Below are 17,738 nucleotides of genomic sequence, written 5' to 3'. Positions count from 1 at the left end.
GACGTACCTGGCCAGGGAGCGGCTGCAGCTGCTCACAGGGTCCAACCTGCCTGCAGGGAGAGAGGACAGTCACGCCATGCCTGCCCCTGGGCCCTACCTGCTCAGGCACCACTGTTCCCTCCAGGAAACTGCCAGTCCTGCTCTCGGGTGGAGCCTCATGCCCTGCTGGGCCCCTGCCAGGCCCCTCTAGGGATCCAGTGTGGAGGGAGGGGCACTGCTGCCCCATCAGCACAGGGAGAGAGGCCAAGGTGGGGTGTGGGTGCAGGCTGTGCAGCGCCAGTGCTCAGGAACCAGGTCTGACAGCCTTGCTCCCCAAGGCCACCTTGCTTGCTGGCTGGTGGGCTCACTTCAAGGCAGGTGGGCCTAGGAATAGCAGGTGGTGGGGCCTCCGTGCCACCTCCCTCTGCCTGGAAGAAAGCCCAGGGATATGTGACCTGGGTGGGATGCAGAAATACCACCTGCCTTTGTAGTAGCCAAGAATGTTTTTTATGTATTTAAAGGATTGTAAAAGAGGAAAAGAAAAAAACAAGTGTGTGGCTGCAAAGCCTGAAATCCTCACTCCAGGCTCCGTGGGGTGCTGTGTACTGATGCGACCTGTGCTGGCCCCAGTGGACCCTGTGGATGCCCACTCCTTAAAATTCTGAAGTCACCTTCTGGATGTTCCTCAAAACCCTAAGTGCAAAGAGCAGGCAAGGCCTCTCTGAGGTCACTGATCGTGGCCGGAAGGGGAGATGTTTACAGAGCGGACAATGGTGACAGGAAGGGAGTGGATGATGGGCCATTCAAGCAGGGCCATTAGGATTTGGCAGGGTGGGAGGCAGGGGAGGTGGGCCAGACAGTTCTGTGTAGTTGAGCTCACCCTGCAGGAGGGGCATCTGGACTAATATAGAGCCCGTCAGCCTTTTAGGCATGAGGTCACCCCGCAAGACCAAGTTGCAGGGCAGGGCCACAGCCTGCTCAGGAGGCCATGACGGCCCCCAAGTCCTCAAGCAAACATGTGACTCTTCCCAGACCAGATCCAATTTCCCACAGGCAGCTGCTGAAATGGATCTGGCAGTGAGGCAGAAGTGACATTGCCCACTAATTCTAGGGACCCGAGGAGATGACAAAGCATCCCAGGCTTAAAAGGGGATGTCCCCAAGCCGCCTGGCCCTGAGCCGCCCCCACTGCAGGCCACCCTTGCTCCCCTAGGGCAGCCTTTCCCAGGGCCCAGTCAGCTCGGTGCCGTCTCCCAAGCACCATCCAGAACTGGTCACACAAGTGTTGTGACGCTTCACACAGCCTGCCCAAAACCTAATCCCCTGGCACCGCACAGGGGCCTTCTCCACATCCCACCCAGGGCCAGGCCCTAGCTGCTCCAGACACTCCATGCGCCTCCCAGGCTGGCGCCCTCACTGCCCTGCCGGAGCTGCCTCTCAGCCAGTGTCTGCCCTGCAGCTCCAGGGCTGAGCAGTGGGGCCCCCAACAGAAGGGGAGCGCTAGACACAGTGGCCCAGGCCTAGGCAGCCAGGACATGAGTAGGGCTGGCTGGGTGCCTGGGGTGGCGAAACACACAGAGGGCCGTGGTTTGGGCATGGGGTGGACAGAGGGGACTCTGGGGTGGGAGAGAAGGCTCAGTGCACAAGGGGCCAACAAGGAGAGGGACTCAGGACAGCCCCAGGCCACAGTGGAGTCCTGGTTCTGAGGCTGGGGACACTAGCTGGGGGGCGGAGGGTAGTGGAGGCTGGTCCAGGTGGTATGTGGTGCCCATATACCTGCCAGCCCACGGGCGACAGAGTGCAATTTGATAGCTGTTGGTGAGCACAGCTCCCTGGGCTGTCGCCCAGGTTGCCGGTGACGCTGTGGCGCCGTCTGCTCCCACCAGGGACTGCTGTCATCTCATGTCTGCCTGATACGCCACAGCCCCCAGGCCGGCCTCGGAGGGTGGAGTGGGGTGGGGTGAGGGGAGTTACTCCCGTTCCCACATTTTGCTCTTCAGTTGCCAGTGTGGAGCTCACGGTGGGAGTTTTGATGAGAACAGGAGGCACCTTTTCAAATTCTCTGCAGTGTTAAAAAATGCACATAAAGTAGCTAGCTTGAAAAGAAGCCTCTGAGAGGGAGAGGTGCTAAAAAGTTCAGCTGAAAACCCTCAGCAACCTTGGAGCAGAGGAGCTAAGCCTTCAGAGAACTTGCACTTCCCGGGGATCTTCCCAAAATAGACACAGCCAGCTCAGCTCCCGGCAGCCCCCACGCCCTGTCAGTCCCCAGGCAGCACCTACACTGGGGCTCTGGGGTCAGAGGGGGCGGCCAGGCAGCACCGCCATCTTCCACGGCCCTGAGGCTCCATGAGCCCGGGCCAGCCTGGCCTTCCCCAGGAAAGCGGAACCCTGGTCTGCAGAGCACAAAGTTCTCTAGGCCCTGCCCTCGCACACAATTACCCTTGGGAAGAAGACAGAAACTGGGTATTGGGCTCCCCCCAGCAGAGGGGAGCCCCAGGGACATCTGGGAGGGGGCAACAGAGGAAGCTGACAGGGCCCTCTTACATGCCATTCTGAGTGCCCTCGCAGCACGTAGGGCAGGGCCACAGGTCATAGGTCACCAAGGAGGAGCTGAGGCCCAGGGGCACATGGTGACCAGTCAGTAGCAAGGAGGAGGCTGCCCGCCACCATGCACTGGGCCTTGCTCTGGGACCCAGGGCTCAGAGGCAGCCCTGCAGCGTGGGCAGAGCCTGCTGGCTCTGGCAAGTGGTTTCTGCCCACGCCCACCCCCCACAGAGATCACAGACCCAGCAGGGCACGCAGCAGAGCGCATGCCTGCATGCACCAGGTCCTTGGCCAAAGCAGGTGGGGAAGGGTCCTGGGACAGGGCCCTCTGGGCAGTCAGGCCTTGGACCCAGGAAGGAAGAGCTGGGCTGCAGGGCTCAGAGGCTGAGGTCTGCCTGTCTGGAAGCCCTGCCCTCCTCGCTAGGGGCTCGCTCCCAAGCAACCAGGGCTGATGCTGTCCTGGAGAAGCAAGGAGGTGAAGTGGAGGAGGAGGAGCCCCCGCCCCCCATGAGGACCGCTGCATTTTCCCTCCAAGTCAGAGTTCCGCTGACACCAGAGGAGAAAATTTATATCTTTAATTACTATTCATCTAAGTGGGCCGCTGGTCAGTGGGCATTCTCACAGCTGGGAGCAATATGCCTTTCTCACAGTGAGGACTCAGCCACCAGTATGGGGGTCCAGGCAGCTGGGGCAGGGGGCCATGCGGGCTTGGGCTCTGCCTTGTGCCCATGACAGACTGCCCTGAGGTCTGTGCTCCAAGTTCTACCTCCCTGGCCCTGCCCAGGACTGCCCCTCAGCCACCGAGGTCGGTCAGCAGAATTAAGGCAGCATAGTTTCCAGGGGCAGGTTATCTGGGAGGAGTCCTCACGGGCCCCGGCCCACCCCCTCCAGGAGGCCTCTCCTGCCCAGCGCCTGGAGGGCTGGGAAGAGGAGGGGCGGGGAAGGCCAAGACAGCCTGCCCACTGCCTGGATCCTCGCTCTGCTCTGAGTTCTGCTGTGTGTATAAGTGGGAAGGCTGGTTTCTGCGGAGCTCAGCACTCGGAGGGGAGCGTGCTCAGCAAGGCACCCTCCCCAGTGAGAAGCGTGACAGCTTCCTGCTCAGGCAGGGCGGGCCTGTGCTAGGTAGGGAGGGAGCACCCCCAGCCCCTAATGCAGGCCCCTCCTGAATACTCAATCACCCCCAAGGCACCGCCTGGCTCTCCCCAGGGCTCCCTGTGTGGCTGCCTGCAGGTCTGTAAGGAGGCCAAAGCCCAAACCCGCCTCTCCTCTCAGCTTCTAGGCGCCTCCCCTCCTATAGCCCCTCTGGGTCAGGGTCCACTGGAGGTGGCTTGCACGAGGCAGGATCCCAGCAAGGGCCGTGGTGGCCCCAAACCACTGCTGCTCCTAGGTCCCTGGATGCCAATGGCACAAATGCCAGGACAGTTGGTCTCACCATGACCAGGGAGGAATACCTAAGAATGAGTAAGCAGCACCCAGCCTTCCCGGGGCTGATGGACACGGGTAGGGCTGCTCTAGTGCAAGTGGCCCTGTGATGCCTCGGCCATGGAAACACCAACAGAGTGGGCACCCTGTCCATCCTGTCCACCCGCCAGTGAGCTCCAGTCCACCCCCCAAACAAGCACAGCAGGGTCCTGCCTGCTGGGTCCGCCACCAGGTGCTGGGGCGGGTGGAGGGTGATGGATGGGTGATGCCAGCCAGTGCTGTGGGGGACTTTTGCCAAGGAGGCCCAGGGGCAGGCTGGGGCCAACAGGTGCATCCGCAGAGAGGCTGCCTACAGGCCCTGTCATGCGGGCCAACGAGGCCATCACTCTGAAAGTGGCTGTGAGCCTCTGCGCTCCCCCTCCCCCCTATCAGCCTAGCTGGGGCCAGCTCTGCGGAGGGCCCGGCTCACCACAGCCAGCTGGAAGGCACTCTGCTTTGTCCAGGAAATGGCCGTGGACAGAACAGGGGTCCAAGAGCCCTGCACTCCGCGACGCCAACAGCTGCATGTGGGGCCCCACAGACCACAGGCGCTGCTGCCATGGGCCTACTGAGCCATGGGGTCAGAGGCACACGAAGGGGTGGCATCCCCTAGTGCTGAGTCTCCCTGCAAGAAGGCACGGCCAGTGCTCTGCACCTGTGACCTCGCTGAGCAAGCACACCGAAGCCAAGGCAGAAAGACCCTGAACCATCACACAGCCCAATTCCCTGAGGAAGAGATGGGGAAACTGAGGCACACGGGGATGGAGCAGTCACGCCTCCTGGGCTGCCCGATGTGCCTCACCTGGAAGAAGGCAGCAGGGCATGCTGAGTCCCACAGGCAGAGGCCCAGGAAGCAGAGCCTGGTGGGGCCTCTGGGGAGGAGCTGGCCAGTGCCCCAGCTCCTCTCCTGCCCGGGCCTCTTCTCCCACCGCCACCTGCAATGTCAACCTTTTTGTTTTGACAGAAAAGGAAGGGGGTAAAATGGAACTGAAATCAAAATGCTTCCTAGTTAATTTTCACAATAAGTGAATCCAAAGCATTTCCCTCTCCTTAGCCCCCCAGGCCGTGGGGGCATGGTGGGGGCATGGTGGCGGCGGTGCCTCCAGGTGTGGCTGGGAGGCATGGCCAATGCAATCACGCTGTGGTGCCAGGTGCTCACTCACCCACTGTGCTTACCATACCTGGCTCATCTCCTTTGTCCAGGAGCAAAACACGGGAAAGGGCCGCACAGCCAAGCGAGAGGCGGCCCCTTCCCTGGGGGATGAGGAAGCTGCGAGGTCTCCCCATCCCTGCCTGCCAGCTCTGGCTGTCCTGTCGCCTCCTTGGGGGCAATCACCCAGACTCTGAGAGCACTGAAGAGTAAAACAAACTCCTGGGCTAAGCATTCTCTCAGCTAGGCTCCCTGAGAGCACAAGGACCCCCTGGGCAGCAAGCCCAGAGCGGAAGAGGCCCAGGGCTTCCTGGAAGCTACCTGCGGAGCCCTACCTGCGCGCAGGAGGGGCCTGCTGCCCCCATCGCCAGTGGGCCGGCTGTAGGTCTTCGAGAGCTTGTTGGCCGACACTCTGTAGAGGACCCCTCCGATGCAGCGGTAACCTCTGCTCTGCCACCGAGGGGAGCTGGGCTGGGTTTTCCCAGCCCGGGTGGCAGGGCGCAGGCGGTTCAGCACCAGGGACCTGCAGAGACAGGAAAATGCTCATCAGCCCAGCCCCAGATGTCCAAAGTCAGGAGACCTCTGTCCCCTGGTTCCCTAACAACCAGTAGGCACAGGAGGTGGCACACCCAACTCCACCAGCCAGGTTGGGACCACATGAGCCCCTGAAGGACACGAGGTGGGGACAAGCCCTCCCCTCCAACATTCACACCCTTAAGACATGACCGCCTGGGCCCTGGCCTCCTGGCAGGAGCTTCTAAGGGAGTTCCATTGTGAGGAGAAGGTCCTCAAGCATCTACACCAAGGCTGGTGGTCATGGACGCTGCCCTAGCACATGCCACCCCAGTCTCAGGCCACTGTAGGGTCAGCAGGCTCTACTGCAAGCCCTTGTCCTGCCCTCTCCTCTATCCACCACATGGAGAGTGGCCTCATGGACCCCTACCTGTTTGGGGGAAGACTGGAGTTGCCTCAAGGTCAAGGGCTGCAAGAGGCCTGGGGACAGCCTTTGGGGTTAGCCAAGCAGATGACCCAGGCCAGGAAGGTGGGCCCATGGCTGGACAGTCCTGGCGGTTGGCTGGCCACTCCCTCCCTCCCATCCAGTTCCTCTCCTGCCAGGCTCTGGGCCCTGTCCTGCCAGACACTCATACCCCCAGGGAAGCCCCAGGGCAGAGCAGGTCCAGGAGGCCCGAGGTGCCCCCACTTAGAGAGATGGCCAGTGGGCAATGGCCATAGGCCCCCAGGTCGGGCTGTTAGGCCAGCACCAAACGTGGGCACTGAAGTAGCTGACAAACTCCCCCAAGCTGTCACTCAGGCAGGTTGCACTGAGGTGAGGGGATAGGCCCCCGGATGTGGGGCACCTAGCGTGGAGGCCAGCCACGTCTCGGCTGCAGAGGGCATATTTCAGCAGTAATTTATTGACGCAAATTGAGCTTAATTCTGTATCAGCTCAGACTGTGTACAATGCTATTATTACCACTGAGCATACACACTGTGCCCCACTGGCAAACCTGGGCAAATGAGGGCCCGCTGCCCCTGAGCACATTGCCTCTACCCAAAGATGGCCCTAAGCAGTAGGAGGGCAAGGGTGTGACAAGGGTGGCCCTTACTGTGGGTGTCCCCTGCAGCAGCGGCTCAGGGGGCCTGTCCCAGGGGCCCAGCGCCATGACACCTCCCTTCTACAGCCTCTGATGTGCTCACGTTGAGGTCCCCACAGCCCTGCAGCCCCCTCCCTTGTGGAGAACATGGATGTCCAACTCCACCTGGGACAGTAATTGACCCTTCCATGGCTACCCAGAGGTCTGAGAAGTGCAGAGGGGACGAGGCAGGCCTCAGGGTGTCCCAGCACATGGACCAGCTCTGGTGGTGGCAGCCATCAAGGCTGCTCACCGTGGACTCACTCAGAGCGAAGGGGAGGTACTGGGGTGGAGCAGCCCTACTCTGGGGCACCCCCACCTCGGCCCTGCAGCCCCTCTGCACCCTGGCCTCTCCATCTTGCTAGCCCTGAGTCTCCGAGGGCCCAGGAGAGAAGTAGTGTGTGCGAGTGGGCTAGGCGCTCGGGGCCAGGGCTGCAGCATAAGTACAGGCGCCCAGCGGGGAGCCAGAGGAGTTGCTGCAGCCCAGAAGCACTTAACCCAGTTTCCCTTAATTAAAACTCAAGTTTACAAACACCAATCTTGGAGGGAATGAGTCCCACCAAGGAGCCCCAGTACAACAGACTGTATGTCTGTGCGAGACAGGCCAGCTGCCCCCACACAGCACACATCTGGGCAGGTCAGTGGGGAGGGGTGGGTATCCACTGGGGAGGCAGTCAGACCTCCGGGCTCTTGGCAGACCTGAGGCCCCCAGCTCCACTCACTGAACCTCAGGGTGTGTGCGTGTCCAGTGGGCGCCTGCCCTGTGCCCTGGCCCATGTGAGGCAAGGCTGAGGCATGAGGAACAGGGCTTGGGGGAAGTCTTTTCCTGTGCCAGACCCTTGCTGCAAAACTCCGTCAGCCCTGGGGCTGGCTCAGGGGTAGCTCTCGACCCTCCGCAGGAGCTGTGGCCACTGTCTACAGGGCACAGCTCACCCTGAAGCCTAACCCCCACAACCGACAGCTGAGTCCAGGACAGTGGCCACTGCCGTGCACTCAGCCCAAGGCCAACAGGCTCAGCCTCCAGCCCTCTGCTGCCCAGAGCCCTCAGAAGTCTCACAGCCAGGAGGCAGCTACCCCTTTGTACACCAGCCTGGGCCAGGGCTCTAGGAGGCCTCCACTCCCCATCCCTGGAGGGTGAGAGAACCGGCATATAAAGGTGCCAGGCTCTAGCCATCACCACCGAGTGGCCACTCAGGGCCATCCCCCAGACCTCCCAAGGGACTCTGCAACAGATATTCGGGGCTGCCACTTGGTGAGAACACGGACAGCCCTGTTAGGTATCTCTTCCCTTGGGAGTGGGGCTCTCCGTTCTTGGACAGCCACTCCTGCCCAGCCCCTCTGTCTATAGCACTGGACACCATGAAGCATGAGGGACAAGTGGGCAACCAGATGGGTGTACCACCCCTGCCTGCGCCCCACACATCAGGACGTGCTTGAGAAGGTGAAAGGGAGGAAGCAGGACCCCAGATAGCCACAGAGCCCAACCCTCCGAGGGGTGGGAAGCTCCCCACCTGTGGGCATGTGCTCCTGGCTGAGGCCAGACAGACCACGCCCATAGGCAGCCACACGGGTGAAGCCACAGGATCAAAGTTATACGAGGCAGTCAAAGAAAGAGATGGCCAGGCTCAGGACAGGACAGGACAGGCGGGGGTGAAGGCTGGCAGGGCCTCCTATCAGAAAGAGCTGGAAGCTTCAGGGCAGAGTGTGTTCATGTCAGTGGGTGGTCCCATCTTGCCCCATGACAGCCTGTGTCCACAGCTCTGGGCTCAGAGGAGCCTCAGTCTGGGGTCATTAACGGCTCACCCTTAAGGGCAGGGTCTCAGGGACGTCCTCCCTGTGTGCAGGCTGGGTGCTGCAGCCGGCTGTGCCCACCCCATGCAGAGAAGTGCACTCCATTAATTACTGCCCATCCTGATTTGTTTTAATAGCTACAAGGCACCTCTCAGCAGACATTCTTTCCTCAGACACTGCTGATTATTCCCAGTTATTCTTGTGGATGAGCACAACCACTCCACCTCCCCTTCGCCCACCCTACCAAGCACATCCCTGGGTCTGATGGAAACCACAGAGGATCACAGGCCATCCAGGAGGCCCTCCTGCTCTGGTGCCCAGCTCTGTGCTTACAGCCTGTGCACACACAGGTCCCTGGGAACAGCCTGGGGCCCACAGCCTCCACATGCATAGCCAGGAGCCCGGGAGCCTAGGTAGGAGAAGCTTCTGGGGCTGCCTGGAGGAGGTGGACACACCCTCATAACTCAGGAAGGGCTGGCCAGGTTGGGGAAGGGCCCACCAGCCCACGGAAAGGGCCAGCCTGCACCTGCCAGGACCACCTTCATCCTTCCCTCACCACTGCGAGCCCCTCCTGCTGACTTTGGGCCTGTGGCAGGAAGGCACCCTGGCAGCCCTTGTTGCTGCGGTGTCCCAGCACTCTGGCAGATCATTGCCCTAATGGAAGGACAGCCTTTGGAAACGAGCTGTATTGGGAAGAGGGGATAAAATTAATGAGATAATAGCCAGGCCAAGGACCTGGAGAACACTCCTGCCCTCACGGCTGGGCCCGTAATTCCTTTTCTACAACAGGGGCCTCGGATCTAAAGGCTTCTCCCATCCGTCCGGCAGGCCCAGGCCGCCAGGAAATTTCATTAACGCTGGAAAATAGGAAAGGTATTAAGCGTGGATAATGAAGGCCGGGGAGGGAACCGAGCCTTAAGATAGTCCTCTTTCTCGCCTTAGTAATGGGAGGCATGAACTTTCCCTTCAAATCCATTTCTAATCCATTTGAAATACTACAGCAAATTATCTTTTCTTCTGCCCGAAAGCGGCCAGCCAATTTACTCCGAATAGAAGTGACAATGCCCCAGGATTTATCACCATAACCTTGACTACACCAGGGTGAGGGCTGGGCCTCCCCTCGCAGGCCCCCCAACTGGGGGGGCCACAAAGGACGGGTGGGGGAGATAACATTTTAAATGAGAAGCAGTGGTAATGGGGAGAAAGACACACACGCCACAAAAGTAGTTTTAAGGAGAAAAATTGTATCTGCTGCCTGGGGAGCAGCTAGAAAGTTCCAGGCCTGAGGCAGTCCAGGCTGGCCAAAGGGCTCTGCCCATGTGGACCCTCTGACTTTCTGTGCCCAGGATGGAGAACGACGATGGGGCTGGGGCGGGTCTGCCTGGAAGAGGAAGAACCAAGGGAGAAGAAAGGGGAGAGCGCATCAGGCTCTGGGGCAAGACACACAGGCTCTGCCTGAGAAGCCGGAGAAGAGGGTGGGGGGGCCCCTCCTCGGACTGCAGGGCACACCAAGGGCAGAGGCCAGGAGTGCCCAGTCTGCCAGGGCTCCCCCACCCGCCAAGGGCTTTGAGGCCAACACCGGACACCCATGCTCCCTCCTCCCTAGGCGCCCCATGGATGTAGCCCGGAGCAGGCCCGTGTGTCTCCCTGCCTCGGGTCTGCTCTCAGGCCTCGTGGCTGAGATGGGTCCGCCCAAGGCATCTGAGGCTACATACATGTCTTCGCAGCCAGCGGCACGGGTATGCACACGTGCAGCAGACAGGCCAAAAGCTCCTGGATGCACGTGGGCACAAGCACCCTGCCCAGCCCAGTGACAGAATCTGACAAAAAGCAGCCCCTCCCGAGGGCTCAAGGTAAGTGCTGTGCTCCAGGCAGGCCTGCCTCCTTAGTGCCCCAGACCCTAGGCTGAGGACAAGAGGCCCACCTGTGGCATGTCAGGTGAAGACCCAGGGAATGGTCTGCTCCTGACCAAGGGCAAATTCAGGAGCAGATGGGCGAGGGCAGGGGAAGAGGTCTGTCCTAGAGACCCTAGCAGCCCTGGCCTCTGGAGGCCCAACCAGGGCAAATCTCACTGGAAGCTATACCCAGCACGCCTGGGTCTCCGTGCCAGGCCCAAGGGTGCCTTTAAATAAATACTGCCTCAGGCCACCTGCACAGCCCTCTGGCTTAGCTTTGGCTGTCACTGCCTGGTAAGACTGTGTGTGCAATTGGGTAAGATCCATGCTGGAGCTGAGGGAACCCCAGCCCTCCAGTCCAGCTTATTCAATCCTCACGCTTTCTACAACACAGGCCACGTGGACCCAGAGAGGGTGAGATGGACCCTTCCCTGGAGACAATGCCAGGCCCAGAGGCTGCACAAAGGCTGGGTACAGCCTGAGTGCAGGACCAGAGACCTCGCCCCAGACAGGAGTCACTGGCAGGAACTAATGGCCATCCTCACAGGGAGCCTGCCTAGGCACATAGGTGTTTTGCTGGCAGGCTCTTCCCGACCCCTTCAGGGAGGCTGACTCCAGCCCCTGTGGGCTCCTCCCCACCTTCCCTCTCAGACCTCTCCCCTCCCTGGCGACCCTCACCAGCCTGTGAGCACAGGCCCCTCCCCTACAGAGACCCAGACCTCAGTCTCCAGGAGTACATCTCACCTGAGCCAGTCTGCTCTGTTGGCCCCAGATAAAGGCTGGAGTCCCTGGCCTTGCTCACAGCTCCCTGGTGGGGTCCCTCCCCACTTCACTGAGCACCCTGCAGTGGCTCCCCATGGTTCTCCCCAGTCAGCAGGAAACCCTGCAGATAGTTCCAGGCCCTTGCCAGCCACTGCCCCCACACTCCTCACTCCAGCCAAAACCACCACCAATGGAAAAGTTCTGCTTTCTGGAGCACGGCTCCAGGAGCATGGCTCCTCCTGCGGGGCCTGTGCACATGGCGGCCCTCTGCCTGTTACCTGGGTTACCCCAGGACTAAGCTCAAGACATCAGGTCCTCAGGGAGCCTCCCCCAACCCCAGGTAGCTGTCACGGCCAGGCCTTGGCTCTGTGCTATGTCACACCTCGGAGCACCCTGGGGCAGGGGCCATTTCTGCTGGGAGGTTCACTGCTGCGCCCCCTGGCCTATGACCATGCCATGTGTGTGGCTCTGTCAATCTGTGCTGGAGGGAGGGGCCAAGGGGCTGCCCTGGGTCCCACACACTGGAGTCCTCTCGGGAGTGGTGTCAGGTAAGAGACAGAGAGGACATCTGGGTAGGTGGGGAGACAGGGCAGCAGGGGCTTCCCAAGAACAGAGTGGGGGTCAGAGAAGGTGGGTCCTGAGCACACAGATACCACACAGAGGGAACAGCCAGGCACTTATACATGGAAAGACCCTCGGCTCGAGTGCAATGGGTAGACAGAGGGCCAGAGGTGAGCAAGGGGGAGGCCCACAGGTGTGGTCACTGGTCAAGGGGCTCAGCAGGCCCAACACTGGAACTCGACCTCTGACCCCCATCATTGGGGCAGGGGCAGTACATGGCCATGGGGACTGTGCAGGAGGTGGGCGGTCTGGCTGGGGAGCAGAGAAAACAACCAGGGAAGCATTTTTCAGGAAATGAGCACAATTGTGCGAAGCTCCAAGGCAAGCTCAGCCGTGGTGCGCGGTCAGCAAAAGTGGAGCGCCCGGGGGAGGCAGCTCTGCACAGCGCATCCCAAGTAGGTCAGGCTCAGCTGCCACCGTGACAGGCTGCAAACTGCTTAAGTGGGCTTTCCATGGAAATGCTGACAGGCGCCGCCTGGCCCTGGCCCACTCCCATGTCCACTGTGCCCCCAGAGTGGAAGTCAGGTCTCTCCCAGACGCTCCCAGCCCCAAGCCAGCACAGGATGGGGTCTCTTGCCTCAGGAGCACCGCCAGGCAATGTTGGGTGGTTTGGGTACTGGGGTGGGAGACGGAGGTCCTCAGGTGAAGGGCCTGAATGGGAGGGCCCGCAGGGTGGGAGGTGAAGGCAGCCAGAAAGCTGACCTGACAGAGGGAACACGAGCACGGGCTCCACAGGGATCTGGGGAAAGGGGCTCATAGGTGCAGGCTGCATGACAACTGTGGCCACCAGAGCCACAGGGCCCTCCTCCAAGTACATGATGGGCTCCTCCAGAATGTGGCCCACAGCCAGCTCAGGGCACGACGCCCAGCTGGGGCCATCCACCTTGCAGCCAGCTCCCTACCCCAGCTCAGCTCTCCAGGGCACACCTTCTCGTAGTGGGCAGGTGGGCTAAGGGCCTGTGCTTGCTGAGCCCAGAGGGCTGTGTGACCCTGTGGGTGCACAGCAAGGCCAGGACCACCCTGGAAGGTGGGCGTGGGGTAGGGCGGGCGGCTGAGTGGAGCTGTAGCCAGGACAGGCTCCTGCGGCCAGCTGAAGGCCTCATCACTGAGGGCACTGCAGCTGCCTGAGGGACCCCTGCTCTGTCTCTCCCCAGAGCGCCCCTGGCCAGCAGGGGGGCTGCCAGGAGGCCCTAACAGCGCTGCCTCCAGGGCAATTGCAACAGCTCCATCGTGAGGGGCTGGGGCTGTTTTATGCGTTCACATCTATTCAATTGGTATTTCGATCAATGGATGCATTACAAGCTTTCCCTTTAAGAGCCTAATAAACAACAAGATGGAAAGTAAAATTCTCCATAAAATGACACTTTTAAAAATCCATTTCAGCTGGAGCTATTGGAGTTTTGTATGTTAGCTGCAAAAAACAGGTCCTATCGGGCCTTAACGGCCCTGCTCTGGGTGCAGAGTTCAGCTCGGGGTGGAGGATGGAGGGCAGAGCCAGGACTAAGCGGTGCAGGCAGCTAGGACCTAGCGGGGTACAGCCCAGGGTGGGGCCCTTGATCCTCTACACCCAGGTGTCACCCTCCAGGCTGGGCTGTCAGCCCAGGAACCCCTTGGCCTGTGACAGATTGTGAGGGTGGGGCTCCCTTCTTCCGCTCTCTTGCCTCCCATGTCACACACGTCCCCCTTCCCTGTCTCCCTTCTCTCCTCCTCCCTGTCTCTCTGGCCCTCTACTGCCCCCCATGCCCAGCTCACTGTGTACTTCAAATCCAGGTCCACCACTCCTCAGCCACTGAAATGTGAGCTCCCAAAGACAGCCCACCCATCTGGGCCTGCCCCCCAGGACTACGTGCAGCAGGGCTCACTCTGGAGAGGACCGAAGGGTGGACAATTCAGGCAGCAGAATGCCCTTTGCAGCCTCTGCCCTGGGAAGACCTTGGGAAGTCGAGGCCCCAACCGGCTATTGCCTTGTGGGTGACAGCCACAGAGAGCCCTGTGCAAACCACCTGGCCCTTCCTGCCCGTCCCCTCCCTACACATCCCACTCAAGCTCTGGGGGCACTTCCTTAGGCTCCCTCCTTAAGGTGGATGTACCGAGATGGCCTCCACCACTGGCCTGGCCCTTGGGTGAAAGCAGTAATGAACCTCCCCACCACATCCCTGCTGCCACACACCTTCCATGCAGCTACCTCTCCTCTGGGATCCCCCTCCAGGTGACTCTGGGGACAGAGTCTCACCAAGGCCCCAGGGAAAAGCCTGGCCATCCTGACCTCCGGCAGGTGACTCATGCACCTTCACGAGGGCCCTCTGCTCAGAGAACTGTACTCTGTGCCCTCAGCCGCGGTGACTGCCCTGGCCACACCACATGCCATACCCGCCCCCAAGGCCCGCCGCTAGCTCCGCTCCACTGCCTGGGGCCGGAGGGCCCTGGCCCTGTGCCCCACCTCTCCAGTTCCTTCTTGTACTGTCCACTCAAACTCCAGCCCTGCGAGCCTGTTCCCAGCCCCACGGCCCACAGCGGCCACCTGCCCCACTCAGCCTTCTTTGGCCTGGAACAGATCTTCAGCCCCAACTCGTACACGAGTCATTCCATGCTGGTGTGTATGTCACAAAGGGGCCTCACACCTGGACACAGCCAAGCTGAGGGACACTGGAGGGCAGCCCAGCTGGGATCATGTGACAAAGTGGAAACATTACAAGATGCACAATGCCACAAGCCCTGTCCCTTGGGGACCCGTAGTATCATTGCTACCTACAGAGACTCACAAAGCAGGGGGTGGAGGGGCCAGGTGTCCTCCCCTGCAGACCAGGTGGGGCAGCCCCTCCTAGATCACAGAGCCACTGTAGCCCAGCTCCCCTGGAAAGGGGGTGGTGTCTTCAGCAGGCCCTCACAAATGCCAGGGAAAGGCCCACAAGCTCAAGAGCCAAAGCTCCTGAGAGCCCGAGGGGGAGCGAGGGGACCACAAAGCGAGCAGGCACGAACACCGATGCCTTCCTGGACACCAGCAGGGCCCGTGAGACAAGCAAGCCTCAAAAGGAAACACTTGCAGAAGTCGCACACCTGGGCCCTGTGGCCCTGAGGACGGGAGGGATGTGTCCCAGGGGTCTTGCCAGGCTCTCCTGCAGTGGGCTGGAGGTAAGAATAAAACGCAGCTTGGCTGGTTGGAGGCTGGCTGGCTGGGGACACCTGAGAAACTGAGCCCTTGTTTCTAGTTTATCTGAAAGGAGTTCAGGAGTAATGGAGACACACGGGTCAGTGGAGAGGAGAGTCCACAAACAGCACTGCCTCCGCCCTTGCCCTTTGGCAGGGAAATGAGTTCATTTCAATAATTACATCTCTGGGGAGACAAACTGTGAGCCCCACCTCAGACCACAAGTAAAAGTTAATACAAGAAAAGTATGTTTCAATGCAAATGCTAAAACAGTCAAGCTTCTAGAAGAAAATATGACCTCGGGGCAGGTAACATGTCAAGAAGGACACAGAGCACTACTCAAAGAAAAACCGATCAGAATACAGCAAAGTTGCAGGATACAAAATTAACACACAGAAATCTGTGGCTTTCCTATACACTAACAATGAACCAATAGAAAGAAAATTCAGGAAAACAATTCCATTCACAATTGCATCAAAAAGAATAAAATACCTAGGAAAAAACCTAACCAAGGAAGTCAAAGACCTGTACCCTGAAAACTATAAGACACTCTTAAGAGAAATTAAAGGGGTCACTAACAAATGGAAACTCATCCCATGCTCCTGGCTAGGAAGAATTAATATCGTCAAAAATGGCCATCTTGGGTTCAAGTACAGTTGGAAAATATCCATCATATCATAGATAAATTTTCACAAATGCCTAGGGTGCCTAAATGGTTTTCTTGGCTTCACTGGAGATGGCTGGTAATTATAGATTTGCTTTGTTTATGTCACCGTATTCCTATTATGTCAATATGTGTGTGCAAATTAGTTAGTAGTTTAAAACCTATACATACTTAAGGTACTATACAAGAAGATATGTCAAAGAAATAATCAATCCTCCCAAGTTTCCTTCATATGCTACATCTATAGCTTTTCTTCTTCCTTCCTAATTACAAACTTTAAATAGAATTCGTGCCTCATATCGAATTTACCGAGTATCATAATTCCTCCAGGTGGTAAAGATACCTCGAGACAAGTGCTGGGCATAGAAGCCACAGGGCATAAATCTGCAAAGAAGTAAAAAGCTAACCTTTGCAAACAATATGGCTTCTCTCTCACTTACCAACTTTACATTTCCCTGTATGGCCCCGGAAGATGACTGGTTAGCCAGAGACGGGTAAGATTCCTCAAGGGAGGAACAACCTAAGACAGGCACAGTCGCAGGGGGGCCATCAGGTGAGAATTTGGGGATCAACAGAGGTGAGGCTCAGAACCTCACCCCCCCTGCTTTGAGAGAAATCTTCTGCATCCGTGGATGTCTTGCTGCCCTTGTCTAGCCTGGATTAATACTTAGTCCATAGGCACACACCTGATCATCTGATCATCTACATTTGCCTTCTTACAGCACTAAACTATGTTTTCTACCTTTATCTTGCATCTACCTACCACTTCAGCATTTTATTAAAAATAAAAATAATAATAATAATAGGAGAAATGTGGGATCAACATATAAATCAAGTACAAAAATCAAATGAATATTCATATTTGACCTGATGGTTTATAGGTCATATTGCATGATCAAAACCGAAAGTTTCTGTGATGACTGCCCTTGTACTGTTCACCATGTAAGAACTTATTCACTATGTAAGAATTCGTTCACCATGTAAGAACTTGTTCGTTATGCTTCAGAAGATTGGAGACTGACGAGAATTAGGCTTGAGATGGATTAATGATTGTACATTGAGCATTGACCCCCCTATACTGAATTTTATTGTTGTTAACAACCATTTGATCAATAAATATGAGAGATGCCCTCTCAAAAAAAAAAAAAAAAAAAAAAAAAAAAAAAAATGGCCATCTTGCCCAAAGCAATATACAGATTTGATGCAATCCCTATCAAATTACCAACAACATTCTTCAACGAACTGCAACAAATAGTTCAAAAATTCATATGGAACCGTCAAAGACCCCGAAGAGCCAAAGCAATCCTGAGAAGGAAGAATAAAAGTGGGGGGGGATCTCGCTCCCCAAGTTCAAGCTCTACTACAAAGCCATAGTAATCAAGACAATTTGGTACTGGCACAAGAACAGAGCCACAGACCAGTGGAACAGAACAGAGACTCCAGACATTAACCCAAACATATATGGTCAACTAATATTCGATAAAGGAGCCATGGACATACAATGGGGAAATGACAGTCTCTTCAACAGATGGTGCTGGCAAAACTGGACAGCTACATGTAAGAGAATGAAACTGGATCACTGTCTAACCCCATACACAAAAGTAAATTTGAAATGGATCAAAGACCTGAATGTAAGTCATGAAACCATAAAACTCCTAGAAAAAAACATAGACAAAAATCTCTTGGACATAAACATGAGTGACTTCTTCATCAACATATCTGCATGGGGAAGGGAAACAAAAGCAAAAATGAACAAATGGGACTATATCAAGCTGAAAAGCTTCTGTACAGCAAAGGACACCATCAATAGAACAAAAAGGTACCCTACAGTATGGGAGAATATATTCATAAATGACAGATCCAATAAAGGGTTGACATCCAAAATATATAAAGAGCTCATGCACCTCAACAAACAAAAAGCAAATAATCCAATTAAAAAATGGGCAGAGGAGCTGAACAGACAGTTCTCCAAAGAAGAAATTCAGATGGCCAACAGACACATGAAAAGATGCTCCACATCGCTAGTCATCAGAGAAATGCAAATTAAAACCACAAAGAGATACCACCTCACACCAGTAAGGATGGCCACC

The 17,738-nt window shown here is 57.4% G+C and overlaps 1 protein-coding gene across 2 annotated transcripts in view; it reads right to left on the bottom strand.

The window, feature by feature from the left end:
• Positions 1–17,738, bottom strand: part of ZC3H3 (zinc finger CCCH-type containing 3) — a 103,835-nt gene that overhangs the window by 22,334 nt on the left and 63,763 nt on the right. For both annotated transcript variants that reach the window (XM_037023192.2, XM_037023193.2), the window contains exons 5-6: positions 5,469–5,656; positions 8–50 (exon numbers count right to left, since the gene is read on the bottom strand). In XM_037023192.2, the coding sequence (XP_036879087.2) occupies positions 8–50; positions 5,469–5,656 (231 nt within the window). The remainder of the gene's footprint in view (positions 1–7; positions 51–5,468; positions 5,657–17,738) is intronic.

The sequence above is a fragment of the Manis javanica genome, chromosome 2 (assembly GCF_040802235.1).
Source record: "Manis javanica isolate MJ-LG chromosome 2, MJ_LKY, whole genome shotgun sequence".
Lineage (NCBI taxonomy): Eukaryota > Metazoa > Chordata > Mammalia > Pholidota > Manidae > Manis > Manis javanica.
This window is presented reverse-complemented; position numbering and strand designations above follow the sequence as displayed.